Below are 20,646 nucleotides of genomic sequence, written 5' to 3'. Positions count from 1 at the left end.
AGACACCTACACACACACACACACACACACACACACACACGCATACCTACACATACACACAGAGACACCTACACACACCTACACACACACACACCTACACACACACCTACACACACACACACCTACACACACACACACACACACACACACACACACATACACACACACACACACACACGCATACCTACACATACACACACAGACACCTACACACACCTACACACACACACACCTACACCTACACACACACCTACACCTACACACACACACACACACACACCTACACACACCTACACACACACACACACACACACACGCATACCTACACATACACACACAGACACCCACACACACCTACACACACACACACCTACACACACACACACCTACACACACACACACACACACACACACACACAAAAACACAGACACAATGACACACAAGGACACACACACACACACACACACACACACACACAGTAGAAAGAGTCAGATGTAACTCAGCGACATAATGAGGATGAGATTATTCATTTATCAAGCAGTATGTGTATGTGTGTGTGTGTGTGTGTGTGTGTGTGTGTGTGTGTGTGTGTGTAAACAGCATTATTTTGCTACACTGAGCTGAGACTGATGTTGCTCCCTAGGGGATGAAGTGAGTAAAGGAACATCATTCAGTTATAGCTTTAAATTAGGTGCAGAACAAACACTCACACACACACACACACACACACACACACACACACACACACATACACACACACACACACACACACACACACACGGCACACAATAAAGATGTAGGGTTAGGTAAATGTACATCTTATCTTCATTATCTCTCTGATTTACGTCTCAATCATCTCACTTTCACTGTCTCACTGCATGTGTGTGTGTGTACGCATATGTGTGTATGTGTGTATGTGTATGAGCGTCTGTTTATGCAGCAAACACACTCTCACTACTCGACCGGCTCCAGATATAAAGCTTCTGATGCAGTGCAGTAATACAGTGAGAATTCTAGCCAACTCATGACATTATTATTATTATTATTATTATTATTCTCATGGTGTTACAGCATGCTTTGCTTTTATTAATATCAACAGAACAGATGTTTAGGGACCGGGAATGTGAGGTTTAGATTTAATTAGCTGACTTAAAATGTGCAACTTAAAAGCACTCGCCCTGTCATTAGGAGGTTGCCAGAGACGAGACCATGGGCAGCCTCGAGGAGTCGAAAGGGTTACACGGGGTCACAGGGAGATATCCCAGGAGGTACAACCTGCATGGGGAGCCAACCCGTCATAGGGTACACACACACTCACCTACATACTTTGGGAACACCAAAAGCAGAGAACTTGGTGGATTAACCCACCGAGCCTGGGAGGACATGCAAACTTCATCCACACAGACCCACCGGAATCGAACCCGAAACCTGGGGGTTCCAAACTTCAGAGCTAACCACTATGGGACCGTGCCTCCTCGGCTTGGGGACTATAAATAAATATTACCGTGGTGCGCTTCTACTTCACTTGAGTATAAAATATCGTCATTCTGCTGCAAGAAAAAGCCGACTTATTTATTCTGTACCCATTCTCTCTTTTTCCATCCAGCAAATAATAAGCTGAATGGGCTCAGGTTTTCCCCTCATTTCTGTTTAACATCCAATTACTATATGTAATTAGGCATGAACTGCATCTAATTTAACCATTTTGCTAACATTTAGCTTAGCTAGCTTGTTTTCGTTGCTAATGACAGTGTAGATTGAAATCAGTTCCAGTAGCTTGGTCAAGTCACGTTCTCGCCAGTACTAAATCTTGCTATGTCATATTTCGCTTCTGATTAATTCAACAACTTTTTTTTTTTTTTTTTTACTGTGAGTTGGATACATCTTTTATACTTTATAGATTTTGAAATCTAAAGTATCTATACTTTTACTGAAATATACATTCTTAGACATCTACTGTACCTTATGCCTTTTCACACTGCATTATAAATCATAGAGAACCACACGACCCTTCAGTACACACTGAGACATGATATCATCGCTGATCCACTCTGGTGTGTGTGTGTGTGTGAGAGAGACTCGTGATGTGCATTTTCAAAAGAAACATATAAACTGATGATGATGATGATGATGATGATGCTTCCATATTCCTTTTATTATTAGTATACTAACCTATAGACTGTATTAAAAAAGGACCGTGACACCAAAGTGACACCACCTAGTTTTCTGAAGAGTGGTTTTGAGGCTCAATTGTGGGAGCTCTGGTTGTCGCCAGTTGGCAGTGTGCCGCCTAAACCTCAACAAATCCACAAATAAGCACATGGGTGGAGCGAACATCACCTGGTTGTTGGTTTGAATACACATACAGTGCCTCAGTTACCACATGCTAGCTAGCTTAGCTTTAACTAACGTTAATTTACTCTATGATAACATTACTTGACTGCATTTGATTGAACTCTGTCGTTCTTACACATCGTTTAGTGTCAGCTCCAATGTTTTTCTAGTAAATTACATACGTTAAATTAATACATAGCAGTTTAACACTTGTGTTGCACCTGTCACTTAAATCGGCCACGTCCCTAATTACAGTATATAGAATTTTATAGCTTAAAATAATTTGAACTAATGAGTTACCAAATCATTCAAAAATGGAAAATCTTGTTATGGAGACCCAAACCATTTTTTTTTTATACCAGGCTGTAAATGTGTTGGAACTTAACATGGGAATCTATGAGAATTGACTCACTTTTCAAACAAGCTCCCAGTGGACAATCGAGGAACTGCACTAAACGGGACAGCGCTTCTATAAACACACTAGAAGGATTTGTAGTATGATCTTTGATATGATATTTTTACAATAATTACAATCATTTATATGATAAAAAAAGTAAGGTGCGCAGTTCCTTTTTTTGTAAAAAAAAGTTTTTTTTTTGTAAAAACTACTAAACACTACACAACCTCTAATCAAGAATTTTGTAATATACATAATTCTGTTCAAATTTCCATTACATATATATTTAAATTATGTTTTACTTAAGTGGAAATTATTACCCTAATTTAGATACTGTATGATGTTACACTGACACTTAATGTATAACTGCCTTATGTATTATGTAATAATGTTTTTAAAGAAAAAGGAATTATAGTAGGTAATTAAACAGAATTATGTATATTACATTTCTTGATTCATGTTATTTAAAATAGATATTATATATATATATATATATATATATATATATATATATATATATATATAGTTTATGATATGAACATTAGTATGATCCCGAAATCATCCTAAATAGAAAGTCATTCTAACTGACCTACACACCTTTATAAATCTATACAAAGTCTAGCAATGTTTAACCGTTATAAAGGTTGATTTGTTATTTGGAGAACAACAAATTCCCCAATTCTGTTAAAAAAAAAAAAAAGAAAATCTTCTAGTATTGCAAATCTATTTAGCATGAACACTATCTTGCCCTTGTGTGATCAGTCAGTTGGACTTTTTGGTTATGATCTTTATGTGTGTCCAGGCCAACAACACCTTCGACGCTCTGGCTAAAATCGGTGAACTGGCTGAGAACTGGCTGGAAAATGAAGACGAGATCTGGACCTTTTTCCACAACAGCACACAAATCAACACGCTCCGGGTGAGAGCGACTCACAGCACAAACCTTACCGCGCTTTATTTATTTAGCACTTACATTAATTCTATACGCACTCTGAATGCCAGTAGCACCTGCTGTAGAGTGTAATATATACACTTTGTTACTTTGTAACAGATCGATGCTACAGAATTCACCACCGTACAGCAGTTTAACAATTAATTCTCATATTAGACTGGATTATTTTATTAGCATATTCATGTTGATGATGGATTTTCCGCAGGTTTTGAATGGGTTTATATTAGTTTATATTAGTCTGTTAACTGGGCTGAGCTTAGTCGAATTCTGAAAAGTCTCTTTACTGCATTAGTGCAAATCTAGAGGGCGTGAAATGTTTGTCATGCTATTTACACCCAGCACTGTATTTTTTAACAGCAGGCATGAAGTGTGAAGTGTCAGCTTACTGCTGCTTGTTCAGACCGAGCTGCTTATGAGAGAAAATAAATAATACATTGTTTTATTTGATAATTTACACAATGTTTTTTATAGTAGCTCTGAGGGTAGGTATTGGTATATATATATATATATATATATATATATATATATATATATATATATATATATATATATATATATATATATATATATTCTGTATCTACAGCAATACCTACCCCCAACTTGAATGCAATAGCAAATAACATGCACTACTACTACTAATACTAATAATAATAATGAATAATAAAAAAAGCTTAGCAAGCCAATAAGGCTGGGGTTTTACTAAAATAGGCATATTGTAAAATAACTTGTTTATTTATTTATTTATTTTTTAAACATTAATACATTTTGTAATTATCCACATATAATTAATGTGATTCATTTACTTGTACAACCAAACAATCAAATCAAGATACAAATAAATACATGAATAGATGAACAGGATTTGAATTATTTGTCAATTGATCAAATGTTTAAGTAAAATTTAATACCAAAAAAACATGCTTTCTGATACTTGCTATGAATTAAAAAGTATTACAAATGGATTTATAAAGAAAAAAAAAACATAGAAACAAAAAATATATATACAACAATTATATAATTGCAAGTATAATTAACAAGACAAGAAATTCAGATTAGGATTGATTTTAAAGACTATATATATATATATATATATATATATATATATATATATATATATATATATATATATATATACATTTATTCATTTATTTATTACCCCTTTTTTAAATCCCAGTTGGTCACATGACTGTGTCCACATCGTATTACTTTTATTATACTGACAGTGTTATTATGGAATGTGGAGCCGAACATAAATTGCCTTCCTTCCACCTGAACGAGGAGATGGTAAGTCAGTGGTGCCCGGTGCCAAAGTACTCATTACCCTTAGCGTAACCTTTAGAGACACATGCAAGACTATTCCCTCGGTCTTAATTCTTCTTCTAATTATTCTTCTACTCTCTCTCTCTCTCTCTCTCCATCACTCCCTCTCTCTTGCCTTTAGAGATTTCGCTCAGTGTTAATAGCTTTCTTTCTGACCCTCTTTCTCAATGGTGCCTTAATTATTTGGGTCACTTTCCACAGGTAGCTCTGACTGCACCATTGAAAGCGTGTTTGATATTTCCAGAAAGCATATTTCCCCTCTCTGCAGTTATAGAAGAATAATGAATAATTTAATGGATGAACGGATGAAACGAGATTAGCATTAAGCATTTAAGCTCGATTTTTTAAAGTCAAGAACACGAGACCCAAAGACCAGAGTTTCTAGGAAATTTTCTTGAAAAGAAAATACCAACGATTAGAAGCTTTTAAATGGAACATATTGTACAGTACAGTATAACCTTAACATAATGGCAAAGTTCAAATGTAAGCACTTTTTTATAATTTTTCTTTCCCCAGAAATGTTGACCTTAGGTCATGCCATTTTAAAAAGTGTGTATGTACCACGATAAAGGACTTTCACCTGAAATGTTGTGTAGCTGAAAAATTGCTCATAATAATAGGAATCATTTCCGAAATATTTACTATTTGTTGTAATTTGTTAAATATATAGAACCATAAAGTGAAAAGGAAAAAAAAAAGAACCTACAAAAGCAAAACACAGCGATATTGTTAAATGAAATAGTCATTGATTTTTTTTATTCCTCAAGAAATATAGATATTCATAGGTTATTGCTTTCAAACAATGAATAGTTTAGCTGCGATACACACTATATATCCAAAAGTCTGTACACACCAAATCGTCACATCCATATCTGTTTCTTAAAGTTTCTATGTATGCTGTTTAAGCCTTATAATGATCCCATGCACAGGACATACTGTAGGTTGCCAAGGTGGAAGAATTCCAGTTTCCTGCACAGAGCCCTGATCTCAACCCTAGTGTTTTAATGTGTTAATTGGGATAAACTGGTATGCTGACATACTATCGCTTATGCATACCCCTGTGGATGAATGATCATAAATCTTTTGAAATCTAGTGGAAACCCCTCCTACTGTAGAATAATGATGGCTATTAAAACAGCTAAATGGATCTTATCTGTACAGTAGAAGCATGATAAATTGCTATCTATAGTATACTGTATGTAATGCAAAGTCATAGCATAATAAAATGTCATAATGTTACTGTAGCAATAGCACTGTCACCTTGCACCCTCAGGGTCCTGGTTCGATTCTCAGCTTGGAATTTGTGTGCTTGGAGTTTGCCTGTTCTCCCTGTGCTTGGCGGGTTTCCTCCGGGTACTCCTGTTTCTTCCCATGTCCAAAGACATGCAGATTAGGCTAGTTGGTGTTCCTAAATTGGCCATAGTGTGTGAATGCGCGTGAATGTTGACCAGAGATCTTACTACGGTCGTAAAAATGGGAATTAACACAATGGCCTCCATCGTTCCTCATTGGACTACAGAGGTTCCTAGATGGATGGATGGATGGATGGATAGATGGACGAATACATAAAATATGATGTACAGTAGAAAATGTTAAATTACATAATGTAATGTAACATAACATAGCTTAATTCAACATAACATATGGTAACGTAACACAATATACCACAACATAAAGAATTTTATGAAGTTATTTGTAGCAACTCTAATCTGTATTATATGTACATTACAGTTATTGCTACAAATCTTCTTTTTTTATTGCTTGTCTATAAAGCAATAGGAAGTTTTTAAAAACTTTTAACAACAGCACAGTTTTATAATAAATCGCACCTTATATGGGAATTTATTATGATATTTATGTTGCTATGGACTTTCACTGAAGGCTTTTATGGCCCTGTTTATGATCAACTGAATGTCAATGGTGATATATTAGGAAAAAAATAAATATAACCAGCCATTATTATAAACTTGGTATACATAAACAGTGAGCCCATAAGCATGCCTCCAACGTTTTCATAAATCAATTCAGACCGGCTTTAATCACTGTTTGTCTATCAACATACTATGTGTTTTCTTTCTTAAGTGTCTGTGATGCCTGTGTATATACTGTAGGAGAAGCAATTAGCTTAGGGGCAGTTGTTCTCTATGGTTACACTCATTCATACACATACGCTGATACACAAGCTTGCTCGTACACACACACTTGAAACAGCATTAGGATTTGCATTTAAATTAGCACGTCTTTGCGTTAAGTCCAACACGTGCAGCTGGAACAGTAAGGTCATAAAGCTGAGCTCTCAGGTATGTGAGTGTGCGTACAGGGCGAGTAAATCTGTGTGTTTGTGAGAGGAGAAATGGTTTGGAATCCAGCTGTATCCTTGTAGCAAATATAAAAGGGACTGATAAAAGAGAAAACCGTGAACAAAATGTACTAAAAAAAAAAAGAAGAAAAAGAAGAAGAATGGAAGAGGGAGAGAGACTGCAGGCGTGTGTATGTGTCCAAAGACTACCTCCATTATTTCTGTTTATTTCTTCCTGTGCTGAAGAGAAACACTGCCATCTAGCTTAATGTCACTAATTGATGATAGACCGCAGAGAAAGGCAGGGCGAAGGAAAGGAGAGACAGAGTGTGTGTGAGAGAGAAAGAGAGAGAGACAGATTATAAAGGCACTGTAAATGATGGTAGATTAGTGAATAATAAAAAGACCGTACTCTATGGTTCCTCTTTTTTTTTTTTTTTTTTTTTTACAGCATTTGGAATACTGTCACTGGCTTTTTTCCCTTTTAAATGGGACCTTTTATGCAAAATTCACTTTTTAGTCATATTTAAGGCATTCAGATGGGTTTTCAAAATGTGTCTAGAAACGAAAAAAAAAATCTAATTTTTTACCTTGTGTGACCTTATATCAGAAGATACCCTGCCCCAGCGACATAGTGCAAACAAGAATGCGGAAAATGCATAATTTTAGCTGGAGCATCACCACACCCTTTTGGGGGACCTTGGCATCCTGGGTTAACATGTTGAAGAAATAAATGTTAAAAAATATCCCGAACCTTTAACGTTTCTGCTGATCAGCAGCTCTTGATTATTGGTTGAACGGAACCAGGTTGAACAAGTAACGATCGAGCTCTTCGACATCAACATGGTTAGATCTACTGTACTAACTCTGAGAGTGGTGGATTTGCATGAGCTAGAATTGAAAACTAGTAGATCTCCAGGTGGAGGAATAGAAATAAACATAAGCAATGAAAAAGTAGTTCTTCTGATGCATAGAATGTGTTAAAGCCCATGGTGGTGGCAGGTCTCCAGGAGCAGGGATATGGAGATAAAAAATAAATGAAGCTGAATCTTTCAGGATGAGGGTTGGCGCTATTCGCTGCATATTGATACTGTAGATATCCATGAGCATGGTAGGAGACAAACTCGATTCTGCAGGGTAGAAGAATCAGAATGTATGTGCTATGTTGCTCTACAGTACACAACAGATTGGTTGATGTCTTACAGTAAATCGCTATTTTGTGTTTCTTTGAAGGCTCTGCTGCAAAACCCAATCTTCTCAGCAGCGCTTGATCAGAGCCTAAATGGAAGCAGGTTGTCTTCAAAAATAATCGCTAATTTTCTGTTTAACGGCGAAGAAAAGGATCGGCCTGCAGGGATGCCAGCTTTCGACTGGAGAAACGTCTTCAACACCACCAGTCAGGTTGCGAGACTCATAAAGCAGGTCATGGGGGTAAGTGTTTCTACATTTGTTTTGAACTACCAAACCTTTTTGTTGCATTCTTCACTATCTTTCAGAAAATAAAAACTATTTAGCTCCACTAAGTGTAGAGCTAAAAGTTAAGTCGTCCCCACAAAAGGATCTTTAGTGTATGCTTCTGGGAGAAATTTGAAAAGATCCATGTAGAATCTAACAACTTTAAGAAATAGATCAGAACAGTCTGTATTCTAAATATCAAAACGAGTCAACATCTGCAATTGGAAACTGCATTTTGGTGAATCTTCACTGGAATGCCTGAATATATTCAATGTCCAGAAGCACTGCATGGGATTAGACCTCCAATAACAATAGCTCTAAAGACTGCTTATCATTGAAGCATCAGGATCCAAGTTCAGGCTAATTGATAGTATTTCTTTAAATGAAGTGTTAGATTGAAAACCAGCAGGTGGTAGGTGGCTTAATTACAGCAGGGCTTGAATTTTCAGGATCATGATTAGAGCAAAAAACAATAAGGTTATAGATTATCTGGATAAGGGTTGGAGCTGGCTACTGCATGATGGTAAATCTCTAGGACTAGGGTTGAAGCTAAACAAAACATGGTGATACATGAAGCTTAGCAGTTGTAAACACCACGGGGTGTCAGGGTCTCTCCAGGGACAGGTTTGGGACTTAACTCCTCTAGCAGCATATTGCAGATGCATGTTGCTAAAACTGAAACTTTAGGAGGAGTAATAAACGCTGTGTCATGGATATCCAGGAAGAGGTTTGAAGTTGGTAGATCTCCATGACCATGATGATAGTGCTAACTCCCAGAGCTTGGTAGGAGTAAAACTCTTCATAGTGATGGGCTTCCAAAAGCATGATAGACACTTAACTGCAAAGCAGTAATTTTCAAAAAAGGTGGTGGGAGCTTCAGGAGAGTAACACTTTAGGTTGGTGGCTCCTTTAAAGCAGTGTTAGAGCAAGAACCCTAGAAAGCTTTCGAGCTGCAGAAGGAGGATGGTAGAGCTCCAAGATCAAGGATGGAGTTGAAGTCAGATGTGCGCAAATGTAAAGCATGTTTGACCTCTGTTTATGTGAGTGGTTTTTAAATCAACAAGATGATAGATCTTCAGAACCAGCATGGTCATTTGTACTCCATTCATTTAATGCTTATATCTTAAAAGAGCAATACAAGAGGCCTCCATGGTGCTGCATTAAATGGAAATGAAATAAAGTGGAAATGACAAGAGCATAATTGAACTGAAGCCTCAACTCCCAATTTTCCGCTCTCATAAATGTGTACACAAATGCACAAACCTTTCAGCCACCTACTGATGCCACACATACTGAAGCAATGTCAATATATTAATTTTAATTTTTGTATTTCCCCAAGTCATGTCTTTTTTTCCTCTACTCTCCATGTGTGCCTCTCATTTTCAGTTCTTTCCATTTCCCTCTGCATTCTTCCTCCCTCCAAATGTGATGGATGGCATTTTCACCACTGATGGTACTGGTAATTCATATTTCTGATTTAATTAATGGGCTTATTGAGCTGAGGAACTTTATCATGGCCAAGTATTGGTGAAGTTTTTTTATGGATTGGTGTGCCTCACCAAAAAAGGCACGCCATCCTTTAAAACAGTCAAAAGTCAACTGCTATTGAAAATCCATTAGTGAAATGAACATAAATTAGGAGAGGAGACTACCTGTACCCAAAGTAGGTTAGTTGGAATACTATTTTTTTCCCCGCACGGAACAAGGTGTTTCAGCTCATTAAAGTGATGCTAGTATCAATCCTTTTCTTTGCTTTGTTACCATGACATTACAAGTTTTTTGGCAATGCTTTATGGTTTCCCTTGGTGCCATTCTCTCGATCTCTCGCTTTATTTCACAGCTGTTTTTTTTTTTTTTTGTATGTTCTCACGTTGCTAGGCTCTGCCTCTCATAATTACAGTACCTAACCAAAGGCGCTGCATTGAAAGCAGCTTTGTTCATCCAATTGGCACCATGATTACAACTGCACCTTGTCTAATTGATCCAGAATTGCGCATTGCATTACCATAAAGGAACCCTCCATTTAAAAACCAAAACTTCAAAGGAACAATTTGCCAATGTTTACCTATCCCCACTTTTGTTAAATTTAGACAATCTGTGTTTGAGATAAGCACAAAAAAATATTAACAGTGAATAGAAGAAAAATCCATACTTAGAAATGATAGTTGAGCACAGCATTTAGGAATTTAAAAATTAATTCAAAATAAGTTGAGTGGGCCCAACTAACCAGAAACTTTGAGAATAAACTAATTAAACGGTCCTTTAAGTCAGTGCTACAAGGTCATACATTCTAATTACAGCTTATTGAATTGAGAAGAACATTTGTTCCAAATGATTCAGCCGTAGCTGGTATGCAGTATATTGGATAAGGATAGAGGGTTAATTTTCTGACCTGCCTCACACTGAAAATGACATGCATAAGCGCGGTTTTATATTGACGCGTGTACTTAGGGCTATTTAATTGTAATATACAATAAGAAAAATCTCTGTCGTGTTCCGCTCAGAAGTATTGTACTGTATAGTGTAGTAAACACTTACATTATAGTGTGTTTGTAGAGTATTATAGGAGCACATGCTATATGTACATGTGCATGTTCAAATGTTAGTATCCCATCTTATAATTCTATGTGTTTTTATGTAAAAAACAAAAAAACATAATAAAAATTTTAACAAGTCTAAGTTAATTAACTATTGTATGTGCTATTATTTAAAATAATAAAAAAAAAACTTTAAGCCAAAAAGAAAAAAAAACATATTGGTAATACTAATTACCCCTTATTGCTTCCACAGCATTTAAGAGGGTAAGTTGCTGCTAATCATCAACCCTTGTTGAACTGCACATCAGCACATGTGCAGGCCTTTAGGCAGTTTGCTGGTCTGGAGCATTCAGGTGTGTGTTAACCAGCAGTAAGAGGGAAAGACATAAGCAAGCACAACAATCTAGAAACCCTTTCCAAACAATGTGGAGTTTAACATCCTGCAGTGAGAAATATCATTTAAAGTGTTAATCATTTAATACAGTTGCCAATCTTTCCAGGAGTGGGCGTCCCAGCACATTTACTGTACCTCACCGTTCAATTCTCAGAAAAACAAGGGCTAGGTCTTAGACCGCACAGGCCCCTCACTGAGCATGGTAAGAGTTAAAGTCTATTACGGCACAATTAGAAGAAGACTGAACAGGCACAGTTTGTTTGGAAGGGTTCATAGGAGAAACATCTTCTGAGGGAATGACTGAAATTCGCAAAACTGCATCTGAACAAACCACAAGACTTCTTGAACAATGTCCGATGGATAATCGAGACCAAAGTGGAGTTTTCTGGCTTTAATATTTGGCGAAAATCAGAAAACAGAATTTCAGCAGAAACACCTCATACCTACTGTACTGTCAAGCACGGCAGTAGAGGGCTCATAATTTGGGCTTGTTGTTAATTAAGTTGACCGCGAACTCCTCTGTACACCAGAATATTCCAGAGGCAAATGTAAGGCATGTCTGTCTGTTTGACAGTTAACCTTGTTCGAAATTTGGTCATACAGCAGGACAATGGAATGTAATTTGAAGCACACCAGTAAATCTACATCAAAATGGCTGCATTTAAAAAAAAAAAAGAGCTGTGCATGTAAGAATGCCCAAGACCCAATATTGCAATGTTTTAAAGAAGAATGGCTAATGATTACTTCAAATTATAAATACTTAATATGGATGCACAAGCTAATTATGGGTACTTAGTATTGCCCGCATGTTTTTAAAAAAATATATTTTTGGCTTCTTTTTTGTTAAATAAATAATCTAGAATAATAGAATTAAAAGATAGAGTACTAAAGATGTTGTGCATGAGTGTATATAAAGCTTGCATACAATATAATGCTGTCTTAAGCATTTTCATGCTAAGTGAATTGTGTATAAAATGCAATTTGATAGCACAGACAAGGTAATTACTGGTAATATTCTCTTTGTCTGAGTCTCGTTAATAATGTAATTAGTGCTTGTAAAAACCTTGCCTACTTAAGTTACTATGGTAAATGCCTCTAATTCTTTATGAAGGTTTAAACGTACATCTACAGCCCCTTCAACCTACTACATACAATATACTGTATATTTATAATATTTTACATATTAAAAAGACGCCATTCTGTTTAAATAAAAAAAAAAAAAAAAAAGCATATTCGGAAATCTGGAAAAAAAATGTGGGTTAAGTTACTGTTCAGAAAGTTGGATGTTTAAGTAGTTTGAAAACTTTTATCAGCTACATTTGTAAGTAAATTAATCAATAAATAATCCCCAGCTCATACACCGAGGGGTCAGAGATACTCAGGTGGAACAAGGGGAACTAAAACCTACAGTACTAGTTGTTTTTAATAATAATGGTATCGTGAAAAACCTTGGTGTAAAATTTTGGCACCCTCACAACTGAAGCCCAATGTAGAGCCAGTAAGAATTTAAGTTCGTCAATAATTTTGCCAAACCTTGTTTTTGATTTATTTTGTTTACAAGTTCTATTTAAATGTCTAACAATGTTTATTTTATTCAAATATATTTGCTATATTGTTTTGAAAGGTGTCAATTATTCTGCAGCTGATCGATTGCTTTGTTGTGATTGTAAATCTCGAAAGGATTCTCTAAATAAACAATAAACAAACAAATCCATCGCATTCCCTTGCCTTGTGCTCGGCAGTAGTCCACTGAGTGCTGGAGAAGGAGCTAATGCGAGCGGTTCGATACCTTCTGTACGCCGCTGTGGAGGCTTATTGAAGCTGAGAGCTTGCTGCTTCAGTGTGTACATGTCAGGTTTGCTGTGTTCCGTCTGATATTGGTTAGGCACTCTGCACTACCCCGGTCTTGGCCCATCACTGTGACGGCTCATTAGAGCTAAAAGAAAGAGAGAGAGCGTATAGAAGCTGCAAACAGATAAGAGACCGGACCGCACACACCCACAAATCATTCTTTTGCTCTTTCTTACCATATAGCTATTCATCTCTTTCATCTGCTATTCTCTCTGTCTGAACATGCGATTTCGCTACTCCATTATGCTCTATTGAGTCTCTTTGTGTTTCTCTGTGTGTAGTGCTTCGATCTGGACAAGTTCGAGGCCATGGACAGCGAGAGACTGTTGGTGGAACGCTCTCTCAAGCTGCTGGACCAGGAGAAGTTTTGGGCTGGAGTTGTTTTTACAGATGTTGATGCGGGCAGCCCGTCACTCGTCAGATACAAGATCCGCATGGACGTCGAGGACACCGAGAGGACGGATAAGATTAAGGACAGGTGTGTGACCAAGAGTTATAACCCCCAGCTGAAACCAACTTTTACAAAAAGATCATCTAGGTTTTTTTAACTTCATGGCAAATAAACAGTCAGACATAGAACAAAACACTTCTCGCGTAACAGATGATCGCTTTGGCATTGTGTAACACACTTTCAAAAAATGACTTTAAAGTTATTATCTAAATTGATTTTTTTTTCGAATCAGGTAAACGGGAAAATGATGGAATCATCTTGTAATTTACATTTCTAAAACAAGTACTGGCAGAAGTCTAAGAATGCTAATTAGTCAGCAATTAAAACGAGTGCTTACGGACTTTAACAAGCTGTTGGTCTTGGCTAATTGAAAATAAACATGGCATGGCACAAGAAGATATGAAGTAAGTAATTATAAAATAATAATCAGGCTATTATAGAAAGTAACGATTTGTTGACAATAGACAGCATTGCATGATACTACTAATTAATAATTAATAATAATAATTATTAAACTAATTCATACCTAATATTTTGTAATATAAAATATAATGTTTTACTATAATACAAGTAGAATATTATAATATATAATGTTTATAAATATTATATTTTATAATAAAAAATGTTTTACAACAATCTTCTTTAAAATATATATATATTTTATTAATAAAAAGTATTAACTTTGTCGAATTGCTTATGCACATTGGAAGGTGCAGTAGCAGTATTAATTCTGAACTTAAATAATTTTTATATAAACTTTTAATTTGTTTTTCATACCCCTACGCAGTGTTTTTCAAAATTATAATCAGTTATATAAAAGATATAATATTTAATAACTAGCTCAGGTAGGAGTAAGAGTTTTCAGAAATAATTAGAAGGTTAAAGCTAAAAATAAGCTGACAACTTCAGTGATGATATTATCTCAGGTTGAAGCCCACGTACATGTGCGTCTGTCTTTACAGTATGTATGACAGAACTCTCCCCCTAACTTATTATTATTTAAAAAAATCACATTTTCCAAGATTGAGTATCTTACGCCTTTTTTACACTAAGTTGTTTTTCTTTCCTCGTCAGCCAAATACACTCCCTGTTCAGTAATCTTAAGGTGAATCACAGATGAGAAATGGAAAACGTAGATGGGATGAAGAATAAGTTTCGTCTTAAGACGACTCCAGCATGTTAAAAGTCACTAATACAGTACCACTTCAGTGCTGTTATTTCAGTCAAAGTAAAAATATGAACTAATCCCAGGAAAAATATTTACTTTAGCTTTTCTAATTAATATCTATTGGTGCAGGTGTGTGTTTACTTCAAGGCAGTAGCTTATTAGTAACTTGTTTTAAAGTAGATTTAGATTAAATCTGTTACATAACTTTTCTTAACATTGCTTTTACTTAACATTTTGATTTTACTTATAAGGCAGGTTTATTGCCAAAGTTTTATTAAAGCCTGTCCAGTGGTCGATTTAAGTCGCGCCACAGTTTGACTGGTCCAAACTTGTGATTTATAATCTGTCAATAACTTCCCCTCTATTCAATATTTATATTTTATTTAAATAAGATTCAACTTCAAGCGATAAACAAAGGACTGGCAAAGTTTCCTTAAATTCCGTCCATCCAGTTTTGCGTGATGCTGTGACAAAATCTGGCCGGACAGACATACAGACAGGCAGAATTTTTTCTGATAGTGGTTTCGGATCCTCTAATGTATGGAACATAAAGATATGATTTGGAAGAGCGAGTTCTGATCAAAGTACAGACAAAACTCTCTTTTTTATTTATATAGATGTTCAATTTGAAATTCATTGGAATACACACTGGTCAGAACACTGACAAATTCCCCACTGCCAATCAGGGCCAAATTCCACAACCCTCGTTCCATGTAAAAATGCATTCCAAATGCAAGTTCAGCTAAGACTCATATAAAGCTTATGTAGTCCCATTGAGCTGAACAAACTGATAATTGATCTTTCAAACATATAGAACAGTGTATTTATCCCTGGTTAGCCATACGTTCATGTTAATAAGTAATACACAACCGCGTGTAAGCATGCACAGTTGTCAGCATCATACACATGCTCATCGCTCAACTCTACACAACAGTTGCCTGGGTGCACAGTAAAAAAAAAAAAAAAACATGCAACATAGTGTATTTTGGAAATTGCGACCAATTCATTTTATAATCGATCACTTAAAATGCGCAGGTAATGACTATAAAAGATAAGCGTTCGATCAATAGCGTTTATTCATGTTTGCGTGTGTATTAAGGCTATTGCAAAATAATGGAAGAGGACCTAAAACATTTTTCTGGCTTTGTGTTTGTACTGTCCACACGGACAAAGATAATACGAGTCTATTGATTTAAATCGCTTATAACAGTGACAGTTACGGCGGGGATGAAGCCGGGTTTATATTCACATAAGCAATAATATCACGATTGTGGCTTTCAATAAATAAATTCTATTATGCAGCCGCTTGATTATATGACTATATGAAGCAGGTGATAAAAACCTCACGTCCTTGATAAAGTCGTATTGTGATATTTCTTTTTCAATTAACCAAGCTGTCTCATATCTTAGCAATGATACCTTAATCATTCATTTTCTGGAAGTGTAGAGTCGATTCTGTCCTGTTGATGTTTGTGTGTCTGCGTGTGCTGTTCTCTTAATTAAAGGTCCTGGGCTCCATCAGCTCGTGATAACCCCTTTAACGACCTGCGCTATGTGAGAGGAGGCTTTGTGTATCTGCAGGACATGCTGGACCGTGCTATCATCCAGACGCAGACTGGTGTCGCGCAAACTCTGGGCGTCTACTTGCAGCAGATGCCCTATCCGTGCTACGTAGATGACGCGTATGTAGACACTTCACTTGGATCTGTGTTGTGTTGTGTTGTGCTGTGTGTGTGTGTGCATGTGGTGGTGGTGGGGATTAAGGGTATGTGTGAGTGGGTGTGTGACTTATTACCTCAATAAAGCCTATTGTACACAGGCGTTTTGCTCACACATTCTAACCAGAGCCAAATTTCCCACTGGAACTGAATCTCTCTCTCTCTCTCTCTCTCTCTCTCTCTCTCTCTCTCTCTCACTCTCTCTCTCTCTCTCTCTCTCTCATTCTGTTGTCCATTACATTCCTGTGGCACCGGCTGTATAGAAATGTCAATAGATGATAATGGTGGAGGAAAAAAAATTGAAGAAGGAAAATTAAATCTTCTCATTGCTTATCTCTAATGAAATCAGTATTTTCACTCAAGACGTTTCTTCTATATATTGATAAAATTGGCTAAACATAGACAAAATTGATCAAATCTAAATTAATTTTTAATGTGATCAAGCAATGTATGTATATACTGTAATCTGCAAACTATTATGGTAATTTAAATTTCTGGAATATAAAACGTATTAAGAAAAACAAAACAAACATTCTATATTTCCAGTAATTAAAAAATAATGCAAAAAAATATATTTAGGAATTTTTGTTTTGTGGTTTTTCTCTAATATCAGAAAAAATATTAGAAAATATATTCTCAGAAAATATTATATGTTAGAAAAAAAACATATAATATATATATATTTTTTTGCAAAAATTAATCATGCTGAGACAGTTACACACACACACACATAAAGGATACATGAAGGGTTTAATGAATTTTTAATTAAACCTGTCAAACAAATGTAATGCATGACTAATAAACCACAAGCATTATCTAGATGCAGGTTAGACAAATACCAGGTGAGAATGGCAAAAAAAAAAAAAACATCAAGGAGCCAGAGAATATTAATCCCGAACAAAAATTGGCACATGGTATCAAATGGTATAGTAACACCTGGTAAAAGTTTTTTTTTTTTTTTTTTTTTTAATGTGGTAGTGTCTAGAAAGAAATTGTGGAACAGTTGATTTAAGGATAGTAGGAAAAGAAAATGGATTATCTGACAGCATGGTGGAAACTGCAAACCATATACAAAACATGGTAATGATATTACCTGTAACTTTCCCCCCAAATAATCCAATGCACAGCCTGCACTGTGGCCCCGTTTGCAGCACTGTGGCCCACTGTGGTTAGCACTGTGTGCATGGAGTTTGCATGTTCTCCTGTTGCTTGGTGGGCTTCCTCTGGGTGCTGAGGTTTTCTCTTGGATTAGGTTGAGTGTGTTTTGCAATGGATTGGCACCCTGTGCAGGGTGTACCCTGCCTCATGCCCGAGTCTCCTGGGATAGGCCTACCACAACCCAGTACCGGATGAAGGGTATAAAAAATTAATACATTTGATACACATTATGAATGCACATTATTACTCTGGCTAATATTTAATTAGGATCGTTTTATACGCTGTGCTGAATATTACTCCAAATATTACTGTCTTTGGACTGTGGGAGGAAACCGGAGTACCCATAGGAAGCAAATCACCATGGGATAAAACTTAATTGGTCACAATTATTTTGTTATTATTTGTTGTTGACTTTTAATAATAAAACGTACTACCTAGACCAGCTTATCAAACTGTTATCTAAGTGTACGGGTTGAAAGTAAAGCAGGTTTTAAGCCAAATAAAAGTTCATCATACTGTAAGTATGAGAGACTGCGTTCCCTCAGCCAGGTCCGCATCACATCTGTTGCAGATCTGGATCGGAGTCTTTTATAATCTGGGACAGCAATCTTATTTAAAATGTTCAGTAAATAAAGATAGATACTGTTCAAAGTATTATATTTCCTTCTGTGCGGACACTTCTGGGACACCCTGTAGTTTCCTTTACGATGGCAAGCTCAGTGAAGACATTAGTGCAGGATCACATTGCATCCAGGACCAGTGATAATGTGTTTATTGATTAAGCCGTAGCACAACGGGGCCTCGGAAATCACGTTTTTATAAATCTCACACCGTGCCTGTTCATCCCTAGCCTTTGGAAGCAACAGTTTCTGGAGAGCAGGTCGCCTGAATTGAAACAGATCAAGTGTGTTTCATGTTAAATTGAGTCATTTGCTTCTGGGCCATCAAATGAAGGTTGAAACTTGTCCTCTAGGACGCTTTCTTCAATTATGCATCGGGAGTATTTGTGTCACTCATTTTAAAAAGTAGAACTGTAGCATATTTGAATGAATGGTGTCTGATTTGCAACGGCTATGTGGTCTCACTTAATAACCTCTGAGAACAAAGCAGTCTTAACAAAGCAAACTGATGAAGTGTGACCAGATAATTATAAGTTAAAATTGCAGAAGTTTCACAGTTGAAATCTGGTGGCTTAGTGATTAGCACTGTCACTACACATCTAAAGGGTTTGGGGGGGGGGGGGGGGGGTGGTTGTGTGTGGAGTTTACACATTCTACCTGAGCATCATGGGTTTTCTCTAGGTACTCTGGTTTAGTCCCATAGTGCAAAAACATGCAGTGTGGGCTGATTGGTGTTTCCAAATTCCCTGTAGTGTGTGTGTGTGTGTGTGTGTGTGTGTGTGTGTGTGTGTGTGTGTGTGTGTGTGTGTGTGTGTGCGTGTGTGTGTGTGTGTGTGAGAGAGAGAGAGAGAGATTGTACTCTGCATGTACCCTGCACTCTGGATGTACCCTGCAGGTAGGTTTCAGGTCCCCTGTGTTCCAACACAGGATAAACGGTATAGACATTGTATAGATGGATAGATGGATGGATGGATTGATGGATGGATGGATGGATGGATGTATAGATGGATAGATGTTTACATGCTATGTTGATTCTTTTGACCTCAACCTAACTAAAACAAATAAAACAAAAGATAAAAAATGATGATGGCTTAGCGGTTGGCACTGTGGCCTCTCACCTGCATGGTTGAAGGTTTGATTCCTGTCTTGGGTCTGTGTGAACGGAGCACCCATGATCCAAAGACATACAGAATATGTTACTGTAACTGGTGTTCACAAAATTCCCGTAGCATGTGAATGAATGTGTGAGTGTGTGAGGATTGGCACACGAGGGATTGGCACCCTTTACAGGGTGTACCCCACCCTGTGCCCAAAGTTTTCTTGGATAGACTCCAGGCTTCCTGCGACCCTGTACAGAATAAGCAGTATAGAAGATGAAGATAAAAAGTTATATATACTGTACATCTTCACAGCTTCAGGGTCCTTGCTTTGCTTTCCATTCCATTTTTGGTTTCCCCTCATGCCAGTAGTCAAATAAGCAACTCTTAATTCACCCACTGGCCTTTAATATATAATATAACAAATAATATTCTTAAATTCATGATTCCAGTAGTCAAGGTTTCACATTTCGATTATGGGTTTAATTCGAAATGTTGTCCACCGGGAAACATGCAGTCAGAAGAAACATTTCCTAAGGCAGAGATGTTGATTTTACTTATTAATCTGTGGAGATATTACACATGGTTCTTTAATAATTGTGTGTTTATGTCACTTGAATGCAATAAACCTAACTTTGAAACATTGAAAACGGTACATTATAAATGCCTTGGGATACACCTACAGCTGCAGAAACAACTTAAGATGATACGGGGTACAGTTTTTACATACTGTACTCTTCTGTATCAATTATTACCCCCCAGGCTAAAATGTTTGTGAATATTTACAAAAGAGAAACGGTCTTTATCATCCAAAGTTTTCCGATATATCTCATTTTATTTCAAATCCAGGCTGGTTCTGAAGGTAAAGTGCCCACAGACATATGGCAGAACTTC

The 20,646-nt window shown here is 36.6% G+C and overlaps 1 protein-coding gene across 3 annotated transcripts in view; it reads left to right on the top strand.

Moving 5' to 3' along the window:
• Positions 1–20,646, top strand: part of LOC128508408 (phospholipid-transporting ATPase ABCA1) — a 171,701-nt gene that overhangs the window by 60,175 nt on the left and 90,880 nt on the right. For all 3 annotated transcript variants that reach the window (XM_053479743.1, XM_053479742.1, XM_053479741.1), the window contains exons 11-14: positions 3,535–3,651; positions 8,537–8,734; positions 13,822–14,018; positions 16,665–16,841. In XM_053479743.1, the coding sequence (XP_053335718.1) occupies positions 3,535–3,651; positions 8,537–8,734; positions 13,822–14,018; positions 16,665–16,841 (689 nt within the window). The remainder of the gene's footprint in view (positions 1–3,534; positions 3,652–8,536; positions 8,735–13,821; positions 14,019–16,664; positions 16,842–20,646) is intronic.

This window comes from Clarias gariepinus, chromosome 20 (assembly GCF_024256425.1).
Source record: "Clarias gariepinus isolate MV-2021 ecotype Netherlands chromosome 20, CGAR_prim_01v2, whole genome shotgun sequence".
In the NCBI taxonomy this organism is placed as follows: Eukaryota; Metazoa; Chordata; class Actinopteri; order Siluriformes; family Clariidae; genus Clarias; species Clarias gariepinus.
The sequence above is the reverse complement of the archived record's forward strand: the minus strand, read 5'-3'. Positions and strand labels throughout refer to the sequence as shown.